The sequence below is a fragment of the Thermobia domestica genome, chromosome 7, assembly GCF_964235325.1.
Source record: "Thermobia domestica chromosome 7, izTheDome1.hap1.1, whole genome shotgun sequence".
NCBI classification, from domain to species: domain Eukaryota; kingdom Metazoa; phylum Arthropoda; class Insecta; order Zygentoma; family Lepismatidae; genus Thermobia; species Thermobia domestica.
Window position 1 is genome coordinate 223,610,467 of NC_137460.1, and position 26,886 is coordinate 223,637,352.

Genomic DNA, 26,886 nt, shown 5'->3' on the forward strand with positions numbered 1-26,886 from the left:
AATGCTGGAGAAGATTATTCTCCACTGCGAATCTGTACAGATTTGGTATGTGCTTAAGAATACGATATTATATTATTATGCACTTTGATATTGATTGTTTGCAGGAACCGTATTTTTACTTCAAATATGCGATTTACATTATTCATTGATACAGCATTTACGATCACTGAGAGCACTCAAAATCTTTCTGTGTTTAATAATGAACTACCGTGCCCAATTTTCAAGAATGAAAGAAAGAATAAAAATAATAATACTAAAACTTCGTTATGATCTCTACAAGAAGTGCACACCCACATAAATCAATCAATATTTTTTGACAATAAAGAACGTGGTCTCTAGTAACTGCAGTATATTAACATAGAAGTTGTACACAATGAACAATACTCCACATATTTCAGTCACTGACAACAATGCACTTTTCAAACGAAGTTATTTTTTACACACCACGCTTCCCCAACAAAAAATACACAATGATACAGTTTTACCATATACGTAATTTACATACTGAGATACCTAGCTACGGGAAAAGGAATGTGTACAGTACAACTATTCCAAACTAACAATGATTACCCAACCTATTACAGCTATTCCAAATTAACAGTGACTACACAACATATTACAAGTGTATTTAGTGATCTACGTACAAAATAAACTAATAAGTTTCCTTCCTATGGAAAAATTCATAGGATTTTTTTTTTCTTTTAAGTAAATCTCTAGATATTAAAGAAGTCTTGCCTGACTGATCAACACTTAGGCCAAAGTTGCTGAAGCTAGAAACCTGAAATTTTGATAATGCATAGGAATTGTGACTTATATTACCACTAAGGAAGGACTTTTTTTTTTAGAAATTCACTGGGGAAGGGGGGGGGGGGAACGGAGGATGGCAATTATTATAGCAAAATATCCATATCTCCGAATTTCTGAAGAGTAGAGACATGAAATTTTGGTATATGGATTTCCCATATAAAATAATTACGTGTTTTACCGGTTTCTTATATTTTTCTTACAAGGGAAGAAAATAAAAGGTGGGGTTATAATTGTTATAAAAGGGTGACTATATTTTTGAATTCCTTTAAAATTAGGCGCCCAATAACTATATCGTCTTTGCTGCGCAGAATATTTACCGTGTACTAGACGTAAGGTTAAGGAAAATTATAGACTATAATATAGTTCAAAAAAGTTTTATCGCTTGCCGTTCTACCCTCATGACTTGCTGTATACTACATACTGTAAACAAACACGATATTAAGAAACAGAAGAAGAAAGAAAACCTATATTTGATTGAGCTATAAACATTTCCAAGACGTTTGACATGGTGCTATTATTGAATCACAAAGAAATAGAGGTATACTCATTAATTATATTAGAAAAAAATTAATAACTGCAACAACTGCACAGATTTTATTGAAATTGGAGTTACGATCAAAGTTATGACTTGGGCAAGGGGACTCTTTGATGAGACATCGCGCTATTTTCTTCCCTCATTTCTGTATAATCTTATTCTTTCTGTGCATGTTAGCTGGCTTGGAAATCAACAAGGGCAGTAAGACCTAAGACGCTGCTCTTTGTTATTTTATTTTACTCATTTCCTTACTTTTAGCAAAGGGATAATGACAGAACAACGAAGGCAAGTGTGAGGAGAGTGAGTGGAAAGGAGGTGATTCATTACATTTCATTACACTGAAATGCGTACTCTAAGTAGGGAAGCGGTTCACACACTTTCCATAAATCTATTTTTCCACTGTGAAGACTTGGAATTTCAGTTAGTTAACAGTATATAAAATACTTGCACGCCAATCTCTCGCTACTCCAGCAATAACACAGATATCTGTCTTTCTCTTGCTTTGCTTCATATCAACTAGTATTACGTGTACAGGGTGTCTACTAAAATTCCAAAATGAAATTTCGTTACCTTTTTTTTTTTTTCCAAACCATAAAGTTTAGCAACATTCTGAAGAGCGAATTTTGGTACGAATTGGGCCAAATTTCCATGCATGCGATAGAAGCGTGCTTTGCTTGCGATTTGATAGGGTCTAAAGCCGAAAATAGACATTTTTGTGGTGAATTTTGATATTTTATAGAAAAAAAATTCCAGTCTATATCATATTTCTCCACATAAAAAAAAATCGTGACCTAAAAGTTAAATTTCGTGACTTTTTCATGACTTTGCGACTTTCGTGACCGATAGATACCCTGGTGTAAATAATATCGAAGTACTCACGAACAAGTTGATTACATCGTTGAAAAGTGTCAATTAACATTGCATTACTAGTTTTATGTCGCAGAAAAATAAGATTTTCAATATGCTATCAGAAAAAAGAATCTAATAGATATCTACCTCTATTTACAATTCTGGGAAATAGATCTATTCCTACATGAGTTTAACTGATTTTGAGTTTAACGTCCAGTTTAGCAGCGAGGCTATATGAGACGTGGACCTACTGATTAATGTGGAATCCAAACCCGCCGAGAATCGAATCCGGGCCTCCCACTATTCCTACACGAGTCTGACACTGTGTTAAATAATCATTTATGTACAAATTATTTAGACTGTTAAATAAATTAGTTATACATTCAACTCAAAGAATGTTTAGTTCATTCTCAACCTCGAAGCGAGAGTGAATCAAGCTTAAAGAAAACAACATCTGTAACGATAACACAATTTCATTCAACAGAACTCCCCAGATACAAATAATAGTGGTTCCTGCTTACAAACTTATTCGACGCCTGTTTTGTTGAATTAAAAATTTTGGGGCACGTGGAAAATTAATAGTATTTTTAAATGATGCGAAGATCACTAAATATTCTTGTAAAGTTTCTTGAATCCCACACAACAATCTATATTCCTCTCTGCTCTAAATTATTGTGCACACATCGATTAACACAATTATTTCACAAACTTTACCTTTGTCCATACGAAAATCTTCAAACACCAGCATTCTTCAATCTTTGTGATAGTTTAACAGATCATTACTTACACATAGCAGTTACATTAAATAGTGATTATTCTGCTTTTAACGAATTTACAATTGTTCCTGTCCTTCCTCAGAAATCTAACGTTACAGTTTCATCATTCACTGCACATCAACGCAGAGAGAAAGCTAAATATATAATTTTAGGAAATTTCTGCAATAATTCACTTCCAACATAACATTATTAAAGTCACTAAGGGTATAAATTGTTCATGAGTTTAAAAGCCATTACAGAAGCAGTCGGGAACTTCCCATCTTTGGGGTTAGTGCATTCATTTCGCTGCGAGTGTTTGCAGGTTCAAACCTTGTCGAGAGTATAAAGCCTTGGATAAAAGACAGAATGGTGTCTCAGATCCTACTTTAAAAGTTATTCTGCCTTTCATAATCTCAGGTGTTATTATCACGTAAAACCAAAGTGACCAATACAATGACGACAGTACTCAACGACGCAATGATTACAACTCACTGTCATTTGAACTTCCAAAACAAACAAACAAACAAAGTTATATTTATTTTCTGCAACCTACACTCCATTAATAATGAAAAAACGACGTGGAAGCTATAAAGTCTAAAATACGGGCAGGCTAAATTACTAGGTAATAAGTGCAAGCGGGATGATGATGTAAGAACTAATAGAATGAAAATAATACTAAAAAATCCCAGACACGAAACTATAAACATGACGACATCAGAGTGAAGCATTCGCACTCCAAATAAACACTCTACTATAAATCATTAGCTTTACAATAATGATATTATAAGCATGGATGATCAAAAATACGTCAATATACCTCGGATTGAATTTTCAATACTCTTTCTGTTTTTGACGTGACCCAGTATTACCGCTGTGCTAACCCGTACAGAAAAGATTTGGAAAAGCTATGCTAGGACATTTGGATAACAACTCATCAATATTTCACAGTCTCAAATTCTACCGGATCCATGTTCTACTACTAATATTAATTTCTGGCGGACAATAGACAACAAATAACCGTTTAATCATTCGACTGATCTCAGGTATCAACTATATGTTTAGCACAATTTATACCCAAAGACGTCCAGAGAAAAATCTTAAATTTCATACTGAGACCGAATTATTATTTAAAACTGAATTGGAAGGACAGGATATATGTTTAATCTTCGTAAGAGTTCACTAGTTTCATCCTAATTTTAACATTTTCCAAAAAGATTGCAAACTACAAAGAGTAATACCACAATTTCTTTATTTTCTATTATTCATAAGTAATATAAGTGGGTCCAAACATGTAAACGCACTTCAATAGCCGTTATCCCTAAATCCAAACTGAATTTTCACGGCAACGTGTAGTATTATGGTCTCTTTTAAAATATCAATACTTACACGATTACTATAGCTACAATGGAGTTGTAAGGTAAGTTAAACTGGTAGAGGCAAGATCATGGGTAGGATGAAAAGGAGATACTGAATTCCCTCCATATTCCTGTTTCTACTTGTTAAAACCATAAAAGATGTGGTACGTATAGTGTACAAGATCACATACACTAGCTGACTAATAGGAAAAAAGAACGCTCTAATCAAGATTATTCGTGCAGAATTTCCCCGAAATCAGTAGGTTGGATGGTTGTACAGTAGTTTAGCGTTTCTTTCGGGCTATACGAGACGTAGACCTACACTTTAATATAAAACTCATACCACCATAATGCGTTCAAATTTTTCAGGGTGCTCCCATAAGGAATCAAACCTGGGACTCTGTGAAACAAAGGCCAGCATTAGCCACTAGACCAGTCGGAGGGCTCGAAATAGGTAAGTGACTAAATGCTAATATCATTGCAGTACTATACTTTGAGATTAACACGTAAATCTAGCAATAAAACCTTCATGTAGATATTTCTCATATTGAAGTGTATATACATTTTTGTGCCTCTCTCCATATAGTAAAAATAGTGCTTTCAATGTGTTCTTGATTTCTTCGCTAGTCTAATAGCCTCGAAATCCTGGCTTCGATTTTTGTTGAGAGAGAGAGCATTAAACGCAGTACAGTAGTTCGGTCTCTCTTTAATCTATAGATCCCTTCTACACAGCTCCGTTGCAGACAAAGGATAAATACAAATCAACCATTCAATCAACATATCCGTGCAAAGTCAAAGAATTAATCGAAACAAATGATGACATACATCGACGAACTTCCCAACAATACAGAGCGTTTTGAAATCACTACTTTTACTAAATATTCTATTTGTAAATATTAGATAATAAAAGAAAGAAATGCTAATATTATTAATCGTATTTGCAACATTTTGGAAAATGTTAGAAAATTAGGACAGGACTAGTGAAACGCTTCGAAGAATAATACAATGAAAATTTCATAGTAATGAAACCAATTCACACCACTTCTTCTTGTCTGCCACGATTAGTTGCGTTTTACATGTCCAGTTAACGTTCGAAGAGACTAGATTAGAAATAGCTTTACTTGAATACTTACCATGGGATACTGAAGTTATATTTGCAATTAAATTTCGATTCTGAGCAACTGTTGCTACATCTTCCAGGAAGTTGCAGACTGTATTTCCTCTGTAAATAAAATAACACGATATTAGAAGAACAAAAAAACGGTATTACATTATTTATTTATTTAATATTTAATCTACAGTTGTAGGGTAAGGGGAAAAAACAAGGAATGTCTATGTGTGTGCTTTAATGAGTGCTTTGGCCTATCTGTTGGTGACTAATGGTACTATTTCACTGCGTACAATAACGAATTGACAATAACCTTTTAACTCTTATTAAGTGATCGTTCGTGTAATCCAACACTATTCATTTTGTACACGGTTTTCAATATTAAAAATCCGTTTTCTTGAAAATATAGTTTTGTGACATTCCTTGTTTTTTCCCCTACTCTTTAGTTATGATAATAATAACGCAGAAATGCGAACTAGTTGCAAATCAGTAACTTCTGATTATATATTCCTTAATAGTGCTTTAAAAAAAAATAATAAGGGTATTGATACTCATCATGCATTTCATTTGGACCCAAGTAACAAGGACGTATTAGCCAGTACCTAAAATGTATGTCTGTACTTCAACTTAATTTACATACTTGCTACGCAAGTACCAGGAGATTGTGAAACATTGATATTTCGATAGAACACACACTAGGTTTCTGGATAATTCTTTGAATCGCTTACGATAAATTCAAAGTTTTCAGGCCAGGGCAATTTTAAAACTTGATGTTTCTCAGTTTGGGTAGTTTATAATTCTGAAAGGTGTTTTGTAGCCCATATTTATTAACTTTTTTTTATTTTATATCATTTTATTTTATTTGATACTAGCCTTCGCCTAGCTGGGGACTTCGCTCCCAGACCCCAGGCTTGGATCGGTCAACAGTCTCACGCCTATGCTTCCGCTTTTCGCACGACAAGAATACATGGCATTATTCTTTGCGAAAAATTTTAAATCCCTTTCTTCTTTATTCAAATTACAAAACCTATATCGGCCCTAGTGTTGACTGTATTCAAAAATTCATTTCAAAGTTTCATCCGTTTCCCCTGATGGTAAGGCTGACAACCTCTAAGTAATTTTTATATGTTGAAAAAAATAATCGAAATTGCTCCGCTTTTCTCGTTAAAAGCGGAATTTCCGGTAACGCTGCGGCATATTCCCGCTTGTTTTGAATAAGTAGTAGTTTATTTACCCAGTTTTATATCCCTAACATTTCTCTAATCTTAAGGGACTTCAAAGATATGGCCATCTTATTATAGCAAATGCAACCTATTTACATTGTAAAATATACATCAAATGTAAAATATTCAGAAATTGAATCTTGAGTCTAATAATTTGAACACGTCTGTAAAACTAAATAATCCTTCGCTTAAATATATCAGTACCACATTCATTTGGACATGCCTTATACATGTCCAGATTTTTTTTTTCTCGGAAATTTTAGCTCCAGCATTGGACTAGTATGTATTCCAATAAACCAGCTTTAATGGGTTTACATAAATCACAAGTGAACGGGAATTTCATTCAAACAGAAACCTATTTTTAAGAATACCTAAACAGACTCACTTAATTCGTGATTATATGGATTCACCGAATATATACCAACAATAGAAGCTGAGCTCGACCCAGTTATGAATATAATTTTCTTCTTGACAGTCAATGAATTACTAGTATACTTTTAACATACTTAATAAAATATTTTTATAGACAAATGGATAGAGAAAATACTCGATATTTCTCATACCATATCCTCTGTAGGTACGGAATTCAATGAAATCTAATCGTGGAGAATATACAACGGATCGGAAATTGAACCTTGGTCTCTAGTTTACCATGCTGGTGTGCTAACCACTAACTCGACCTTAAAGCAGCTCCACACTTTTCATTTTGCGAACGGTGCTTACTTATTCACACTGTATTACAACTACTGTTGTGATCGCACAACCCACTCTCCTATCTCCTTGTGGCAATGATGCATTTTTTGCATTACAATCTTATAGGACGATTCTGCATGATGGTGCAAATTTTGCATCATTCTGATAGACGTTCTGCTGATTCTTTCACAGTGATTCATTTTTTGAATTACTTAGTCGAAGTAGTTTAGGTGTTTCTTCCTACATCTCACACCAAATTATTTTCTGTCATTCGTCGTATAATCATGTGTGAGGTCCAGAAATTCATTCAGTTAATTTTAATAAAAAATAATACGTCCCGTGCAACATAGCGGTCAAAATAAGTATTTCGCTGTGCCACAAAGAGCTATATCACAGAACACATATGATGGTTGAATAACATATTGGTTCAGTTAATTCACATTTAATCGCAATTCAGTTTGCTTCCTTAATATTAGTAAGTATTAGAAGGTTATTTTATGAATAAAATCCATTTGTGTATGCAGTTTGAAATTTTGCATAACCGTGAAAATGAATACGCTCCCAGCGACCTTTGCATACATTCTTAAACCATTTGCATTTACAGCGTCTGTTTGCTTCGTTGTGTGAGGTTAACATGTTTAAAAAAAAAATAAATAAATAAAAATAAAAATAAATAAAAATAAAAAAAAAAAAAAAAAAAACAGCGGCTCACCGACTGTGGAATACGATCTATCACCTGCGTATCCGACTCCTAACAGGCAGATACATGACTGCTGCAAATATATATCGCCAGTAGTATAAAGATGGTTCGGAAAATATCCATAATGTGAAACTAAAGATCTAATTAAATCTTTTTTGGCTGGCAGGAATTCGATAATTGGCTATACAGAAGAAACTACCGGCACTTTCGCCAACTAAAGATCTTCCTAAGAGACAAGGGTTTAGACATTGATGAACTAGTGAAAATGACCGTAAATAACAAGTTATTACAAGCCGCAGAGTTCTATGAGAAGAGTATTCAAAAACTCGTTCATTAATGTAACACACACATTTACATAATGAAATACTGCGGCCCCAGTTCGATTAAAATTAATTTATTAATCACCAAAACTTATCACAATAATTATTTCAATAAATTAAACTACTTTTGTCAATTTAAACTTTGTATTACCTTAATGTTTATCATTCATTTTGCAGAAATTTAAAATACACTTCAATCAATTATGGCTTCTTCACTTATTATATCGAACAGCATAAATAAAACAAGTTTAAACAAGTCTGCCCACAAGATTTGTTATCATAACGTACCAGACTATTGTCCTTGCTGCCCTATACCTAAATATACGTAAACATTATCGCTGCATTATGATGTGTAAACCGGCAAGGAAATTACGTAGAAAAACATAGAACTATATGCAAATACAAAAAAGTACATGTTTTTTGCTAAACTTTGTTTACTTGTTTTGTTTTCATTCAAAAACACATCTTATTTTAAAAAGTAACGCTCGATATACCTTTCTTATATACTTTACTGTCTACTATAACTAGACAATTAAAAATGTTAGGGTAAAATGAAAAAAAAAATAATGCTGGATACTATGGTAAATAATACATACAACTGCTACACTGATGAGGTGATTAATTTAACTTACTTCTTTCCCGTCAAATTCTTTAATATCATTATAAAGGCTTCCTCTGCTTTGCGGATTATTAAGCTTTTGCGGATGGCGTCATGGGTTCTTATCATCTCAAGGTTGTACGTGAAACTTCTAAATGAAATAACATAACGTATCCAAAATCCATGGCCCTAGAATAAAAATAAATAAATAAATAAATAAATAAATAAATAAATAAATAAAACGAGCTTAATATAACAATAATCTTAAACTGAAAATGAACAAATAGAACATTAAACCGAACTAATCAACTAGTAGAGTTCTCTCCGATATTTTTTCTTCCCTATATTTCGAACCAATTACTCGATCATTCTTCCTCGAGAACATACAAAAACTTAAGTATTTTTGAGAACATGTTCTTACATGGTATTCTTTCGCCTCAATACTGGTAACTTAACACTTATGTTTTACATATATACAGTGAAACCTCTGAATAACGGACACCAATGGGACATGAATTTTTGTCCGTTACTGAGAGGTGTCCGTTAGAGAGAGGTTACAGAAATTTAATTTCTCACAACAGTAATTGTATGCAGTTATTGTGTATGAGCGTAAATATGTAAAATTCAATATGGAAATATTCTATTTAGTACATATTTGAATTACTGTGAGGGTTGAAGGAGAAATTCATTTTTGTTAAATAATGTTATTGCTGGGGGATATGTTAATATATTCGTATACTACAAAAGATAATGTATGTATGGTAATTTTCTTAACTACATGTCATCACCCTGTAAAAAATCCATCCATAAATCATATAGACCCTACCGCATATCATCTGATGAAGAATAATATACCAAAGATATTTGTATGGGGAAAGCGGGAGGGAAAGTGATTTTCTTTTAAATCAAATAAGAATAATTTCAAGTTCAGCTTCAAGCTGTTCTGTTTGATGGTTCACTACGTCTAGACTAATGATATATACACTTGTGGGGAAAACTTTTCTGTCTAGTGTAATATATCGCAGACCTGAGAATAATTCCTGTCCGTTATGAAGAGGTTATTGAAGCGTTTAGGGAAGAAAAGGACTGTCCGCGTCCTTATCTCAGTGTGTCCGTAAAAGGGAGGGTTTTGTTCCGTAAGAGAACCTATATTTTTGCCGGAACAAAAAAATCTGTCCGTATTACAGAGGTGTCCGTTAAGGGAGGTTTCACTGTACAGTAAAACCTGTCAACTTGGCCACCTGCTCATCTTGGCCTGCATTGAACCTGCATTTTCCCATAAGACATTCGTTACTCATTACTCTGTAAGTTGATCGGCCACCTGTCTATCTTGGAAGTTGGCCAAATTGAAGCAATGTATACCCTATGATGATAATGATAAATTTACCTGCGTATCTTGGCCACGCAAAAGACCGTCTTGTTATTTTTCTTAACTCTTTCGTATTCCCATATGAGAGGCAGATGTTCTGTATTTTTAACAGGAGCCAAAGAAGCATGGATTCCCATGATTTGTTCTTGGAGGTCAATGGCCAGATTGACAAATAGTCATGATGCGGTACTTGGAACATCTCAACAAACATAAATAAACATAAATTACACTCATTAAAAATATTCTCCGCAATTTAATTCATTTCACTATAAACAAAATGTTCATAAAGATAATTGTAGAAATTATCGAACTCTTTCTTTTAAGAGTTGGTTATTGCTATAATACCTCTCGCATAGGTCCCTTAATATCTTAATCATAAATAACTCATAGCATAACTGTATTACAGTTGCTACCTTTCCCAACAGTATAGCTATTTCTTAGTTTCAATATATAACAGTATGCGTATATTTCTTAAAGTTAGTGCATTAAAAGAATTTACTAACACGTTCTTATTTTTATTTGTATTTCAGGTGCTATTTTCTGTGAATTGTTTAATAGAATGCCTAGTCAAGGTGTCTATTAAAATTCGAAAATGAAATTTGGTGACCTTTTCTTCACCAAACCATAAAATTTCGTTACATTCAAAAACTAGTAACAATAACTATATTCTTTAGCACTTATCTTTATCTTATTTCTACTTTCAAATGCTGTTCCCTGGAGCGATAAAAACTTGGGTGTCTTCTCACACCATTTTCAGTATATTTACTGTATACAGACAGTTCTGTTCGGTAACCAACCAACCAACAGTAAACACTCACAATTCCACTAATCTTAAAATTACATATCTAAATACACATGATGTACATATATTGACAAATCCTTAGCAATCCTTTAAAAATGTCACACTGATTGGAAACAGTTTTACTGATGGATTCTCTCTCTCCCCTTTAAGTTGACATTTTATAGAACAAAATTTTTCAGATTCCACTTATATTTGTACAGATTAATGAAAGAAGAAAGAAAAAAAAAAGGGTACCAAAAGCTAAATTTCTTTACTTTCATGGCCGTTTTCTGATTTCGTAACCGACAGACACCCTGCTAGTTGTATTTTATTACAATAATTACTGCTGTTTTATGTAAAACTTGAAATGCGGTGTTCCATATATACTGCAATGTATTGGTGTATGTACTTAACAAGCAGAGAGTAAATTACAGTCCAGCGCGGGGCTTTATGTGGAGCAGTTGGTCCAACCGACTTAAGCCCGGAACTGCTTGCATGCGTATTTACTTGTATGTGATCACGAGTTTGATGTCTTAATACCAGTACGCTAAAACAGTGGTTGGGAAAAGTAGGTTTCCTATATTGGATGTTCAAAAAGTAGAAAACAATCTAACTGGTAAGATAATGGTAAAATACCTATCAAAATTTAAGTGATCGTACCTGATCTTTCCACATTCTTCCTAGTGCTTCTTTATGCTGCATATAGAATTTGTAATGCGACGACGTCAATTCCTGGTCAAATATGAAACCATTGCGGTCGTGAATGTCTACGAACCTCATCTTGGAATCAAGTTAATTTGTCTTTTTCACTTCAAAATCTTTGGTACTCAGCTGTAATAGAGAAAGCAATTATCTTTTTAGTAATTCAATTTAAAAATTATTTGAAATTACACTTTGAATTTCAGACAACATACCCCTAAAACTCACTTATAAGCCTTTCTTACTGGTTTCATTTGTCACAGTGATCCATCATCTAACCTATTACACTAAGCAGCCTATCTACAGTAACCTAGGATGCGAATACCTCTCAATACCCACCTTTACCTTGGAAGATGGGTTTCCTTAGTCGTGAGCTTGCAGTGACACTAAGTGATGTGACATTTTATAACGTTACCAATCTTACGACAATGCACAGAATATATAGGGATGGTAACTTTTAGATGGCCAGGGGCGGCTCCCTCGTTGCTACATGATTACGCGTCTTTGGCGCAGGAGACACGGCTTCGATTTCAGGCTGGAGCTCACGTGGTTCGGATTCTACGTTAAGCTGCAGGTCCACGTCTCATATAGCCCTCAATGCTGAAAGGGGCGTTAAAATTCCATCTAATCCAATCTATAGGATCAGTCCATGCTTGAAAAAGGCCAGTTGGGAGTTAGAAGGTGGAAGAGGAATGGTGGGTTAGGACCAATTCGGCGTACGTCAATGAAGGTTAATGCCAGACTAAGGCCGGAGAATAAAAGTGAAGAAGAATCATACACACACTGACACCAATGATTAGATCGGCATTTCTAAGGAATCAACGTCTGTAAACTGCTGTTGCAACTACTGTTTTCTTTCTGAAAACTAAAGGATTTTTTTAAAAGGTAGCTTTTCTTTATACTGTATATAGAGAAAAGTTAATATTCGTTTTTGTTCTTCTCTGGTTAACCCTTAACCCATTTAGAATCAAGTTTCTATCTAGCAAAACCGCGTAAGAACTAATTTCTCGTACACAGTGCAACTATTTTTCAATTGGAGAAGTAGTGTCAACCTACAATCTTTTCTATAGTACAGATACAAACTGACACATTTTGTTAAAATTAACTACGATTTATCCTCTGCTCCGGGAATCCTAAAAAAGATTTTACATTTATAATACAGTACAATTTCGGAAACTAATCCTGTCGCTTTCGACAGCTAGAGAGTAATGAAGAGCTTCGGTTTCACGAACATTCTATATAACTTAGTCCTTTTATACCTGAATTTCTTTTTAAGAATATATATAGATTAGTATCCGCTAAAGAAGACATTAATGATCAACTGGAGATCATATTTGAATTCGTTGATAAAAATGAATACCTTAGGGAAACTTTGATGGTTCTATGTAGTATAGTCGATACCGTTCTCGCCTTTGGTGCGCGCGTTCCCGGGAACAATCGTAAAAATAATGTAAAAGATTTTTCAGGCCAGCAATCCTGAGTGAATTTTCCTCATTCACATCACGCAAATGCCGGGATGATACCCCACATGAGTGAGTTGAGTTGATTTTGAGCTTAGCATCCTTTACAGCAGTGAGGCTATATGAGACGTGGACCTGCTGATGAACGTGGAACCCGAACCACATGGCTCCAGCCGGGAATCGAACCCAGGTCTCCCACACCAAAGGCGAGTACACCTCACAAAATGGTCCCAGGCCAATTCCTTCCTTCCCAATTCCCCAGGTAGTGAATTGATGATGGTCGAAGAATGTCATTCCTCATACGTGCCGAAACGTGAAACGAAAGCCCTGCTCATACCCTTATCATCTTAGGGTCATACTAGTTCACACTTCATAATTTTTAGAATGAAGCAAGCGTTGAACGATACGACAGGCATGCGTCATGATCAATAAATTCCATAGCTCCCTGGAAAAGTTTTTATTAATATTCTGGCGCCCCAATAGTTTCAGGTACTTACACGAAATGTGCTTCAAAAAACACTATTAGGTAGAAATGAAAACAAACCAAGAATAACAATTTTCGTAGGTAATATGGCTTGGAAAGAGAGGGAAGATTGTAATTGTATTTTCCTATGTAAACTCAAGCACATTGTTGAGTAAAATGGAGACTGAAAAAGCCTTAAATTTAACTAGTACGCGTAAATATTAGATAAAAACAAGAATTTTACGAATCATAAAAAAAGGATCAAAAGATTGCGATCTTGGTCAAGAATTAGTTTTTGGATCAGGGGCCACAAAATTTTTGAATGGCTCCTAAATCGAGTTTTCGTATTTTTTACGGAATAAGCAGATCATACTCAGTTAAGTGATAGTTTGGGTTTGGCTACACTATATGTAGTTTTCCAGATATAAGGCGTACGAGAAAACTTTTGATTGAATGAATGAATCATGACTTTTTGATCCAAAAACAACAACTCGCCATGAATAATACGGTGATTCAAGGATTCTAAAGGGCTTAAGTGGCCCCCGAAAGTAGTTCTTCAGCATTAACAGTTGTATGAACGTATGTAATCTATATATTAGAATACTACGTTTAAATGTTTGTGGCTAAGTTCGTTCGACAATGAGATCTCGGAAACCGCAAGCTATAATGGTCAATTACATTTTTTGTGCAGATTTGCCAGTTCTTATTAAAATTTTCAACAAAAAATGTCGTTATTCTGTTCAACGTTTTAGGGGTGTTTTAGAGCCCATAGGATTAACATTATCGCCAAAGGCGTTGCTAAGGTAAACAAATACTAACCCAGATAATTACTACTATTTACAAACCGTTTCTCTCATTTAAAGGATCATAAAATAAAAAAAGGAACGATTGATTCCGCTTCTGATCACGAAGAAAATGCGAATTCCCCGAAAACGTACAGTGAAACAGGAAAAATCGATGCTGTTCTAGAGCAGTTCTGTAATCACTTAATCCCTATTGTGGCGAATTTTTTTTATTTATTTATTTATTTATTTATTTTACAGATAATAAAGAACTGTCAGCGGAAAAGTTTTAGTTTCAGAATACTGAACTTCATTACAGTAAAAACAAATTTCCGATACCTTTCTTAATTTAGGAGTTCTTTGCTTGAAATCTCAACCAAGCTACGGGAGAAAGAAAGTAAATGATACCAATGTAAATAATAATTTTACAATGTTATAATTGAAAATAGAGATGCAAAAAAGCCGGCTTTTTTGAATCGATGGTTTTTTCCCATAAAAAGCCGGCTTTTTTGGAAAAAAAAACGAGAATTTTGGAAATTTTGGCTTTTTTCATTTTCATGATTTTTCTATCTAAATAACTTTCTTATAGTATATTCTATAGTTAGATAAGAATTCCATGACCTAAGTGCGATATTTCGCTCTGAAATTCAGCATCAAGATGGATGGAGCACATGTTTTACGAATTAAAGCTAACATGAAGAATGTAGCATTTGAGGGCAATTTTAGAGGCTACTCATCGAAAAATCCGTTCTCTGGACAGCGGTATATTGTACAAATATGCGGTATCCTCTTGCTTACTGTAGAAATCAGTACGGAGCATACGTTATCCGTATGCTACATAGGCACTGCCCTTCGATGTTACATCATGCCGTTGCAAGATGTCTGACATCTTACAGTTTTCCGTATATCACATGCATATACTTATGTTACCTTCGTCAGCTATATGTTATATACGTCCATTTGTATGAGATATCCTGACCGCCTATATTGTTTCATACGGAAAGTACGTATTGATGGAACACTTATACAGAAAATATTATAAAACATGCGTTTCCAGTTATACGTCTGCTATACGTTAAGTCCAAAAACTACAGGAATTACGCATGTAACCTATCTTTTTAAGTATGCCACCTACATTTTTTTCTCAGTGTATTTAACTTTATTTTAACTTTTGAGTTATCGACATCTTTTTTCTTCTCTAGATCATTTTAGTTTGACATCCGTGTCTCATTTCTAAGAGCTTTTAGTACTCTAGCTTCTAGTGCAAATGTTAAACTTGCCCGTTTTTCTATTTATCCGTCAAAGCGTACGTTTTACAATATATCCGTCAAACCGTACTTCCACATTTCTGTTATACTGTAGCTGTGAAGTGATTTAGCAATAATTTTCCGGACACAACCTTGAATACCAATTTATACAAATAATCAGTAGCGGATTTAGAAAAGTACTTTAGGAGGGTTTTTTCTGATTGTTTCGTTTCCTAAAAAGTCCTAATTTTATTTGGGAGGTGTTTGAAGTTTATGAGTACAGGCATAACTAATATTTCGTTTCGTTTATATATTTAGCAATAATCTTCCGGATACAACCTTAAAAATCACTTTATACTGAGAATCAGTGGCGGATTTACAAAAGTATTTTGGGAAGGTTTTTTCTTACTAATGTTTAGTTTTTCTAAACATTCGTAATTTTTATTTGACGGGAGCTTAAAGTTTATGAGTAAATGCATAACTAATAGATATTTCGTTTGTTGCAGACATTCCGTAACTTTGGGGAACAGGCTTCAGTCCGAAAGACCGCTCCCCTAACCTTCGCAAAACCGTCACTGCTGGTAATTAGTAATAATAACGATTTAAAAACAATAAGAAAGGAAGTCGGCCAACTCACAGTGCACGCACTATTTTTACATTCACAGGTAGAATGAAGAAAATCTTTGTCAGAATGGTCGAATGCTGGTTGAATCCCGGACTTCCCGATAGAAGCGCCAAAGCTAATCACTCAGTCATGTTTGTTGTGCAGTTGTATTTAGCTTAACTTAAATATATTCCGTAGTCTTTTTTTGCGGGGGGGGGAGTTCCGTAATGATATGTTGAATCCCTCTTGTTAAAAATTCAGAAAACTTGAGGATTGGGTAAACCGTGATGGTGGTTATATAAAACATAACTGTAGAATTTCACGAATATACAGAACCAAAAGCCCTAGATGTGCAGCCTTTAAGTGTATCATATAAATCTAAGTATTTCTCTTATGTTTTATTTTAATTTTATTTTGTTTCAAAAAGAGGGTATGGAATATTTTGGAGTATTGAAGTAAAAATACTACACACTATTCTGCTAGTTATTTTTTTTTTTTTTTTTTTTTTTTTTTTTTTTTTTTTTAAAGAAGTGTTTACTTTTAGGGTTGGCTGGTTTACACCAACTTTTTTTTTTAATAACTGGTTTAAACCAAAAAAATAAAAAGAATGAAAATTGCGAATAGTGTTAACTTCATGACGTTTCCAGATATCAAACCATCTGCAATAGTTTTATTTCCTTTTCAACTTTTAATCAAGGTGTCCCATGTTCAATTCTCGGTCGAACCACAACCCTTCTTTCATGCGTAAACCAAGTAGCGGTTGGGATGTCAGTTTAAGCGAAAGTCTTCTCCTTGATAACCTCGGTATTTCGTAAGGATGTTAAGCCTAAACATACGAAACGAAACCAAATTGTATATTTCTGCATGCCTAAATGCCTGTTGTTTTATAAAGAAGCAAAGATTGCTTAAATATATTGATAGAAATTGGCAAAATTTATCGATTGTCTACGTAGCTTCCAACATTAGCTTGGATTGGACTTTCAATGATATCTACGTACTAAATTTGTAATTTAATACCTCAGTTTTAGCGTACTGATTATGATACGTTGACCTTTAAATTTTACATGCAAAGCAATAACAATATTTTCCCGTTATTGTCTTACATTTCAAGTAATGACGGGATTTTCCCGATGGCTAGGGCGGGAGATTCTCAATTTAAGAAATTTATTGACCGGACTTCTTTAAGCTTATGGGAGTTCTTCCGGCATAACCCCGCTGTTCCATAATAACACCAAGGCGAAACAAACTTATTTCTGTGAATATGTAATATAAATACATAAAGCAAAAAATTTAAATCAAAAAAGCCTGGTTTAAACATCCCCAAAAAACGGGTTCTTGCCAACTCTGCTTACTTTTGTAGATAGGAGGTTAAAAAATTCTTATTATATACATTGGTTAATTCTGTGGAATTCGTAATGTAAATATGTTGAAGAAAAATTGTTCGAAATATCTCTTCAAAATTCATAGTTTACTTTCGAGGTTTTATATTATTATCAGCATCAACCACTAATTAAATGGCTTTTTGTGTTATAGAGAAGCGAAACAAAGGCTGCTTTATCAATTTAAAGCAGAATTTTGAAAAAAAAAAAGCCCAAAATTTCCCAAGCAAAAAAGCGAAGCAGAGAAAACCGAGTTTTTTCCAAAAAAGCCGGTTTCTTTCCGAGCCCTTGCATCTCTAATTGAAAATCCCTTTTTGTATAGCAATTCTCTCCCTTTAGGAATCCTCGCGTCATTCACTGGTGTCTGAAAAGGAACATTTACATGCCAAGGAGATTCATGCTCATATTAGAATGATGCAGTATTACTCCCATAATAATAACTTTCTTAGCAACCATTAAAATTATTACAGCATTTTTTCTTATTTTTGCTTTGAATATTTAACATTTATTTTTCAATCAGAAAACAAAAATATAAATATATTAACAGAAATGCTCTTCCTTCGTACGAAAAGAAACAGGATTAATATAAAATAATCTATTTACTGATTGGAGCTATAGTCCTTTTTCAGCACAGAGGCTATATGCGACAAAACGTATTACTTAAGAGTGTGATCTGAATCACTATTTAGAAACATATCTAGGGAAGAACCCCCACCGAACACGGAACTACACGCACAGAAATAGGCGTTAGTCACTTGGCCACGAAGTAGCGCGGTATTTTAAAAGTATACATAGAAATAGTTATTTTTTTTTAAATTTTAATTTACATAACATCAATTTAATGCTCATTAATCGAAATTCGATTTCAATGAACTTTCACAAACCTACCACAAAATCATCCCAAATAACAATAATTTCAACCTTAGCTAAGTTCCTTGCTCTCCACCAGAAAACAGTAGACGTACCCAATTCCATGCAAGTTATTAGCATCTCCCTCTGCATTCACTAATTTCAAGATCGATCGAAATCGCCTTTTTCAAACTTAAAAGGATAAAACTATTCAATTTCGTAAAAATCGCTAGGCCAAATGCTATGACGCAGCTACGTCACATTCGAAAATGGGCGGTTCTTCCAATTTCTGAAGAACTATTAGAGTAAATGCATACTGAAGATACTTGCGATCGAGGTCGAGGTTTATGTCGCGGTCGCTACCTCGATACTGGCACAAACACATGGATTCAAATCGGTAAGCACATGCCGAAGATGTAAGCTATATCCCGACCTCGAGGGTGAATTAGTGGTCGCGATGATAAACAACCGAGTTTGTTTTTACATCGATTTTCAGCGGAAGCATCGCTGTAGCTCGTGTTCTTATTGGTTCTCCCTGAGGCGCTGCACGGAATAGTGTTCATTTGTTTAGAATTTCGTCTGCACAGGATTGTGTGTTTCTAAGCTCGAGAGGTTTTGCTGCACTATTAAATTTGATTATAAAAGACATATTAATAGAACTAGTGAGGAATGTTCAAGCAATATGGGATAAGAAACACAATCATCATAATAGGCACGTTATAAATAGAGAATAGAAGAAAATAGCAACTGAAATGGTAATATCAGATAAGTTATTCATATTTGTTTGAGATTTATACTGTAGCTTATTATTATATAAGGTAGTGGCGGTTACAGGGAGGGGGCTTTCGGGCTTAAGTCCATAAGTTGTGACATTTCTAAAGAAAAAAAGAAGCTACTGTTAATTATATCTATGCTTACAAACTCCTCCACGTCCCTTTCCTCCAATTCCGAGAATATAAAAAGGGTTTCTTTTAAATTCGTTACTGATATAAGGTAAAGAAATATCTGTAAAGACAGGCACGTGTCCATAGGGAAGAAATGTCGAATAATGAAGTTGCAGTGACGAAACTTCATTTTTTGAAGTTAATATCCCCTCTACTTCGAAATCTGAGAACATACTTTTTTTTTTTTTTTTTTTTTTTAATTTTACTTTGAAATGATTTCTCGCCTGAGTGCTGTAAAAGGGCATTTCTTCACAGAAAATTGAAAAAATGTAAAAGTCTTTGATTTATTGATAAAGATGGACAGAGATGAGACTCAAATATTTTTGTGAAACAAGAGACGAGACTTTAGCATTTATATCTCGTCTTGCGTCCATCCCTATTTATAAACTGTTTGGTCCTTTCAATTTAAAAATGTGTTTTCGCAGTGATTTTTATGCACTGACGGAATAATTTCACACGCGTCACAGTAATGTTTCTCCTCAAACTGAGAACTTACAGCGAGGGTGCGACCTCCTCGCTATGTGCGCCCTTTATCCATCGCGATCTAGACATCAAGGTAGCGGCCGCGACTTAAACCTCGACCTCGATCGCGAGGTATCTTTGGTATGCATTTACCCTTAGACGAGCTTCTTCGAAATGTATCATCATAAATAACTAATCCAAGACAGGCCGAGGCTCAGTTATTTACTTTTCTGCACCCAAAAATGCGAACAATCACTCCCATTTTTCACTAACTCTTTACAGAAATATCAAGAAAACTATTTGGTCTAGGAATTAATTCGTGCGGTTGGTACGCACACATTGAAGCTGTAGTACAAACACAAAATACATAAATACCTTAAGAAAAATATTGTCCATCGCTAGCCACCACTTTCGCCCATCTGTCAGGTAATGTACGGATTCCGTGGCGAAAGAAGTCCTCATCCTTGGAAGCGATCCAGTCAGAGACCCACGTTTCGATATCTTCTGAAGAAGTAAACCGCTGTCCAATCAAATCGTTGTTCATGCAATCGAACAAGTAGTAGTCCGAAGGAGCAACGTCTGGTGAATACGGCGGGTGGGGTAAAACTTCCCATCCGACATTTTCTAAATAGGTTTTGACCGGTTTTGCGACAGTGGGCGAGCGTTATCATGTTGAACAATAAGTTTCTCATGTCTGTTCTCCCATTCTGGTCGTGTTCTGGCCAGAGCTTGCTTCAAACGCATTAATTGTCGTCGATAACGTTCTCCATTCATAGTTTCACCCGGTTGCAGCAGCTCATAGTACACCACACCTTTCATATCCCACCATATGCACAGCATAACCTTTGCACAGTGAATATCTCGTTTTGGTTGTGATGGACCTGGTTCACCTGGTTTCACCCAGGCCCGTAATAATTCGATGCAGAAACCCCTTTCTGCTCTGTCGTTGAAGCAGCAATTCGCAAATGGTTTTTCGTCTTTCAACGTCTCTGTCTTTCAATTCATGTGGAACCCAATGTGACATCTTTTGAATCATTCCCATGGCTTTCAAGCGTTTGGAGACTATTGTTTGATCAACGCCTAATGCTGCTGCAAGTTGTTCCTGCGTTTGACACGAATCCTGCTCGAGCAATGCTGTCAATTCTTCGTCTTGAAATTTTTTTGGCTGTCCAGCTCGCTCTTGATCTGCCAAGCCGAAATCACCATTTCTAAACCGTGCAAACCACTTCTGACACGTTCGCTCAGCTAGAGCATGGTCACCATACACTTCCACCAAAATACGATGACTTTCAGTCGCACTTTTCTGCATGTTAAAGTAATGCAGCAGGATACCCCGCAAAAACACTTTATCAGCCACAAATTGAGCCATGTTCACTTAACTACAAACTGGTGTTGTTGACGCTTTAATCCACTGCCCTATACTACGAACGATACGCGATGACAGGAGTTTGCAACACATGTGTGGATACACGGAACTGTGGGACGCTCCGTTCGTTGCGCCATCTCTTGTCCACCCGCACGAATTAATTCCTAGACCAAATATTAGCTCTCCGGAAATGAACTTTTCCGAATTCTCATTTTTTTAAATATATAAGTCGAGATCTTGGAAAAAACACCTTCTTTCACCCATAAACAGTAGTTTCATCAATACAAAGAAAATTGTCAATCAATATCTCTCTTCCTCTACGTGACTCCTATGTTGCCCATACTGAATTCATGTTTTACAGAAGGAAAAGTTTTCGGCGATTCGGAAGTTATTCTCCGAGCTCGGAACAAGCGCTGCATAATACTATCGTAGTGCAATAGCAGAGTACTCATCTCTGGTGCTAGAGGGTCCCTGGTTCGATCCCACGCTGTTAGTTTGTGGTGGACAACGTCCGTGACGTATTCTCATGCCACCAATTCTTCCACAATCATTCACTGTCATCTATCATCCGTCTCTTTTGGCCTATCGGGTGATTAAACTAGAAATTCCATCTAATTTCCAAGCTGCCCATAAAAAGGTTAAATAAAAACAAACCTATACCTAGTCTTACCAAAAATACTATCCCAAATTTTGATGGTGGCTGTACTTCAGCCCGCACAAACGAGCGACGTAAAGATTTAAGTGTTCAAGGTGGAATGGGGCGATACGAAAATCAGGTAGCCGTGGTAGCGTTGCAAAAGATAGGTAAATTTTCACCAGGGGAAATTTTCAAAAGACTCCAGGAGCTGCAAATTTGTAAAAATATTCGTTTACAACACTATTCAGCACTTTATTGAGACTGGAACTGTGGAAGATCGCCCGCAACAAGGAAGACCACGCACAGTAACAACACTGGAACTTGTGAAAGTAGTGGCGGCGCGTGATCGACGAAATCCAGTAGGATACAGTCGGTTATAGCTTGTGAGCTAAAGATACTGAAAATTTCAATGTCTCGCACGTTAAGCAGTGACGTGAGATTCCATACTTACAAACAAAGCAACGGACATTTAATGACAACTTAACTAAAGTATCAGAAGCCCCTAAAATCAGAGCGCTTACTTGAGCGTTACGCACAAATGAGCACCGTCGAATCCTTTTCACTGATGAAAAGATTTTCGTTGTTAAAGAGACTTTCAATACCCAAAATGACAGGATATATGCCTAATCCTCTAGAGAAGTTGGTGAAATGCCTAGGAGGATCCAGAGGGGTAGCATCCTTACTCAATCATGGTATGGTGGGGTGAGAGCTACGAAAGCAGAACGGAGCTCCATTTCTGTGAGAAGAGGGGTGGGGGTCAAAACGTCAACCAAAGTGCACTAGGAGACAGTGCTTGAGAGACTAGTCAAGAATCTCATCTCCAACACAGAAGGCAAGGACAACCCAGCAGTAGCTGTAGGCAAATGAAGGGTAAGGGGTAAAAAGAAGGAATGTCACAAAACTGCATTTTCGAGAAAACTGCGATTTAATATTGAAAACCGAGTAAGAAGAACAGGGTTAGTTACATCTTTTGCCCCTTTTTACATGGATATTTTTATATCTACGTATGCATGGCATATACAGTCAAATAGTACCAAGAGTCACCAACAGATAGGACAAAGCACCCGAAAAAGCACATACATGGACATTCCTTGTTTTTTCCTCTTACCCTTCAAATGTCCCGAACTTCATTTCCACTTCAGATTCGCCTTCTGCAAGTCCGGATGGACTACATATTGTGATCTAAGCTTCAAGAGGCTTGCAAGAAAAGCCATCCCACTACTGTAAGTTTAAAGCCGTCTCCTCGCTATGCAGCTGCAGATTTTCCAGTTGATGTGTTGCGTAATGCAATTAATGAATAGCCACAAAGTCTTAAGGACTGTGTGCATACTAATGGGGGCCATTTTGAACAATTATTTGTGATTTTGGTTTCTTAACGCATCCATATAACTCATGTTATTAGGATATTAAAATATCTCTAACCATTTTGTATCAGCGCAATTAAAACTTTGGGGCAGTATTTACGGTAAGACTAAGTAGTAACAAATCAGCGTTAAATTGTCTTTTAATCTATGACAGTTGAAGAGACCTCTCTTTCAGCACAAAGGCTATATAAGACGTGAACCTACACTTTCAGGTGAATTCCGAACCAGTAATGCCTTCAAATTTTGATGCTCTCCTGCAGGGATTCTATCCACCAAAGGCGCACGCACTAACCACTAGGCGAGAAAGGATTGCGACTTTCAAGTTATTGTAGTTAAAATATAGATAGTATCTTAGCAACTGGAATTCAACTCTGAACCTGGCGATACTGAGAACGACAAACGGTTCCTTCGTATATCTAACAGTTCTATACTTCGGAAAAGCAAGAAAAAGGTCAGGAAAATGCTACTTTTACTACGGTATTAACCTATTTCCAGTCTTTGAAAAGTACAATACAACACGTCTCGAAAGGGCAAGTGAAGAAGATATAATTTGTGAGTGTACTCTTTTATTTACTGGGTCTAATATTATTATTATTATTTTTTTTCATTCTAATAGTTCCTTGTGAGCAAGACCTGCTGATAATATGCTAATATATAAAAAACTGTATATAGATCACTCCTGTTCATCAGTCTGGTAAAAATAAAAATGATGTGTCCTCCTATCGACCTATTTCCTTATTATCTCCACTCTCACTTGTTTGTGAAAATATAATCAAAAACAGGGTCTTTCAATTTGTTGCTCCATCAGTTCTTCTGTCCGATACTGTGGACAGTATCTCAGAAATTTCAAAACTCGACATTTTGTGTTTGGACCTGTCTAAGGCTTTCGATTCTCTTCCACACCTCTTCTTCTATACAAACTCAGTTCTAGATTCAATATACATGGTAAATTACTTAGTCTTCTAGAAACATATCTTAGTAACAGGACACAACGAGTTTCAGTTTCACGTTACTTTTCTGACTTTATTCCCGTAACTTCTGGAGTTCCTCAAGGCAGTGTTCTTAGTCCCCTTCTATTTTTATTATACATGGACGATCTGCCTTCTTTGTTCATAAACAGCTCTACCAATATTCTTCTATTTGCTGATGATTGCAAACTCTACAGACAAGTTAAATCAGAGTACGATGCTCTTGCTCTTCAGCATGATGCTTCTATTCTTCTCAACTGGTGTAACTCTTGGAAACTTAGTTTAAACATCGAAAAATGTGCTTCTCTTACGATTTCTCTAAAAAAGGAACCCATAAACCACATCTACAAAATTGGTAATCAGAACATAAATCCTGTCACCTCTTTCAGAGATCTTGGTGTTATCATTGACAGTAAGCTTACTTTTGCGGATCATATAAGCACAATATCTTGTACTGCTATGAGAAAACTAGGACTCCTTTATCGCTCCACTGACATAAAAAATCCTAATTCCTTAAGCTTGTTCTATAAGTCATATGTTGCTCCCACTATTGAGTACTGTTCTCCTATCTGGTCTATGGCCTGCCCTACTCATCTGAAAAATTAAATTCTGTAATTAATTTCTTTTTAGCCATTGTATCCTACCGAGTACCTCACTTCCGAACACTTCCAAAAAATGACGTTTTAACATTTCTCAATATCAAACCTTCCCTAGTGGGAAACAAAATTTCTGACCTAATTTTTTTGCATAAAATTGTAAATGGCCATATATCATGTGAACAGTTAAGTCAGATCAATTTTCGCGTACCCGCTAGAACAACACGGTTTAGCGATCTCTTTTACACTCGGGCGGCGGGAGTTAATATTGTCCAAAGGTCACTTCTAAATCGAATAGTTAGCACGTTTAATCAGTTACCAGAAATTGTAAACGCTTTTTCAAATGAGCATACCTTCAGATCATCTACAAATAAACTATCTTTGTAATGTTGCCATTGTACTGTACCATCTTGATTTCAAATTGTTGTTCTATTGTTATGTTACAAATTGTTAAAATGTTTCAGTGTAAAATGGCCTAGTGCTGTATCCGAAACCTATTATAAATAAATAAATAAAATAAAAACTCTTATTGTGTCTTCTTGTTCTTCTTCTTTTCTTTTTTACATTATCTATATTTTTATTATTGGAACTTACCCTAAGTAAAATTGAAGTAAAATATTTTATTTAATATCCCACGGTTATACCCTTTAGGCTAAACGTATGGTTAATGAGAGTGAATGTTTGTGAAAGTACATTATTAGTGCTTTCCCACTGGAAATCGAGCCCGGGACCATGTACAAAAAAGGCGTACGCGCTAGCCACTAGACCAGCGAGAATTGTTGCAGGATAGGTTAGTGCTCGTACGAATCATTTACAACTATGTTAATGTATATTTCGCAGTCATACGAGTTTCTATAGCATTTGCAATGGTTTTAACATAGTAACGCTACAGTTGTAAACTGCTTTTGTACACTACGCAGAAATATTTCGCCGGCGCAAAATAACATCTAATTCTTCTTTCAAATGAACTGACTTATTTTAGCCGTCTTATAGCACCTGTAATGGTTTCAGAATACTAATCCTACATTATGTATTTATGAATATAAAACACAGTTGAATTAACAGTGTGCCAAAACACTAACCAAACATAAACTACCCTGAAGCACTTTGCAAGTGGTACCGGTAGAACAACACTATCACTAATAAAACTCCAACTGACCAAAGCAGTATATACATTTTAAGATTATATATTTGTGTTACAGTTTCGGCTATGGAAAATAACCTTCTTCAGACGCATTATCTGTGGAAGGTTATGTTACATAGCAGAAACTGTAACATAAATATATAATCTTAAAATATATATAGTGCTTTGGTCAGTTAGAGTTTTATTAGTAATCTTGAATTTTCCAAAGCTACAATGAATAATTTACAACAACACTATCAATTTACTTTCACAATCATAAACTAAATAAAAACAACGGCCTTTGTTTAGCGATGGGGAGTCAGCTTTTTCACCTACTTTTTTTTTTTTGCGATATTCTAGTCAGATTCAGTCGTTTTATAGTTTCATACGTTACATTAAGTTACCAATATTTAATTCACATAATACGTGTCGAGCGAGTGTTTACGAGTAAAGGCGTGTTACAGCCCCGCAAGGCACGTTGTTTTCTGTCGTCGTTACTAATAGTTCACTTCCATGTAAGTTACTATAAAGTTCACGTTCGGTAATTTAGAGCTAAATTAATTAAAATTTTATTCACTCTTTACTCAAACGTCAATTGCCAGTCACCATTATCAACTCACTTCTTCTGAAAATCATCTTGTTTTTTGCCAGTTTTGCCTCCTCCCTCACCTCTAAACTGCCACAAAAATAACACGTATTTATTGCATAGAAAGCAGCTTCATCATCAGTTAGAAAGCATATTTTCAATCTGTACGTAATTATTTCGGCATGCTCCAGGAAAATAACAATCCAGAATTTCTTAAAGAATCATTTGGGGGAAAAAACTTTTTGTTTATCATATGACAAGCTA

The 26,886-nt window shown here is 35.3% G+C and overlaps 1 protein-coding gene across 3 annotated transcripts in view; it reads right to left on the reverse strand.

Moving 5' to 3' along the window:
- Positions 1 to 26,886, reverse strand: part of LOC145690714 (uncharacterized) — a 163,465-nt gene that overhangs the window by 133,033 nt on the left and 3,546 nt on the right. For all 3 annotated transcript variants that reach the window (XM_081765882.1, XM_081765883.1, XM_081765885.1), the window contains exons 2-4: positions 11,754 to 11,924; positions 8,978 to 9,132; positions 5,435 to 5,523 (exon numbers count right to left, since the gene is read on the reverse strand). In XM_081765882.1, coding sequence (XP_081622008.1) covers positions 5,435 to 5,523; positions 8,978 to 9,132; positions 11,754 to 11,873 — 364 coding nt within the window. In that variant the 5' untranslated portion in view covers positions 11,874 to 11,924. The remainder of the gene's footprint in view (positions 1 to 5,434; positions 5,524 to 8,977; positions 9,133 to 11,753; positions 11,925 to 26,886) is intronic.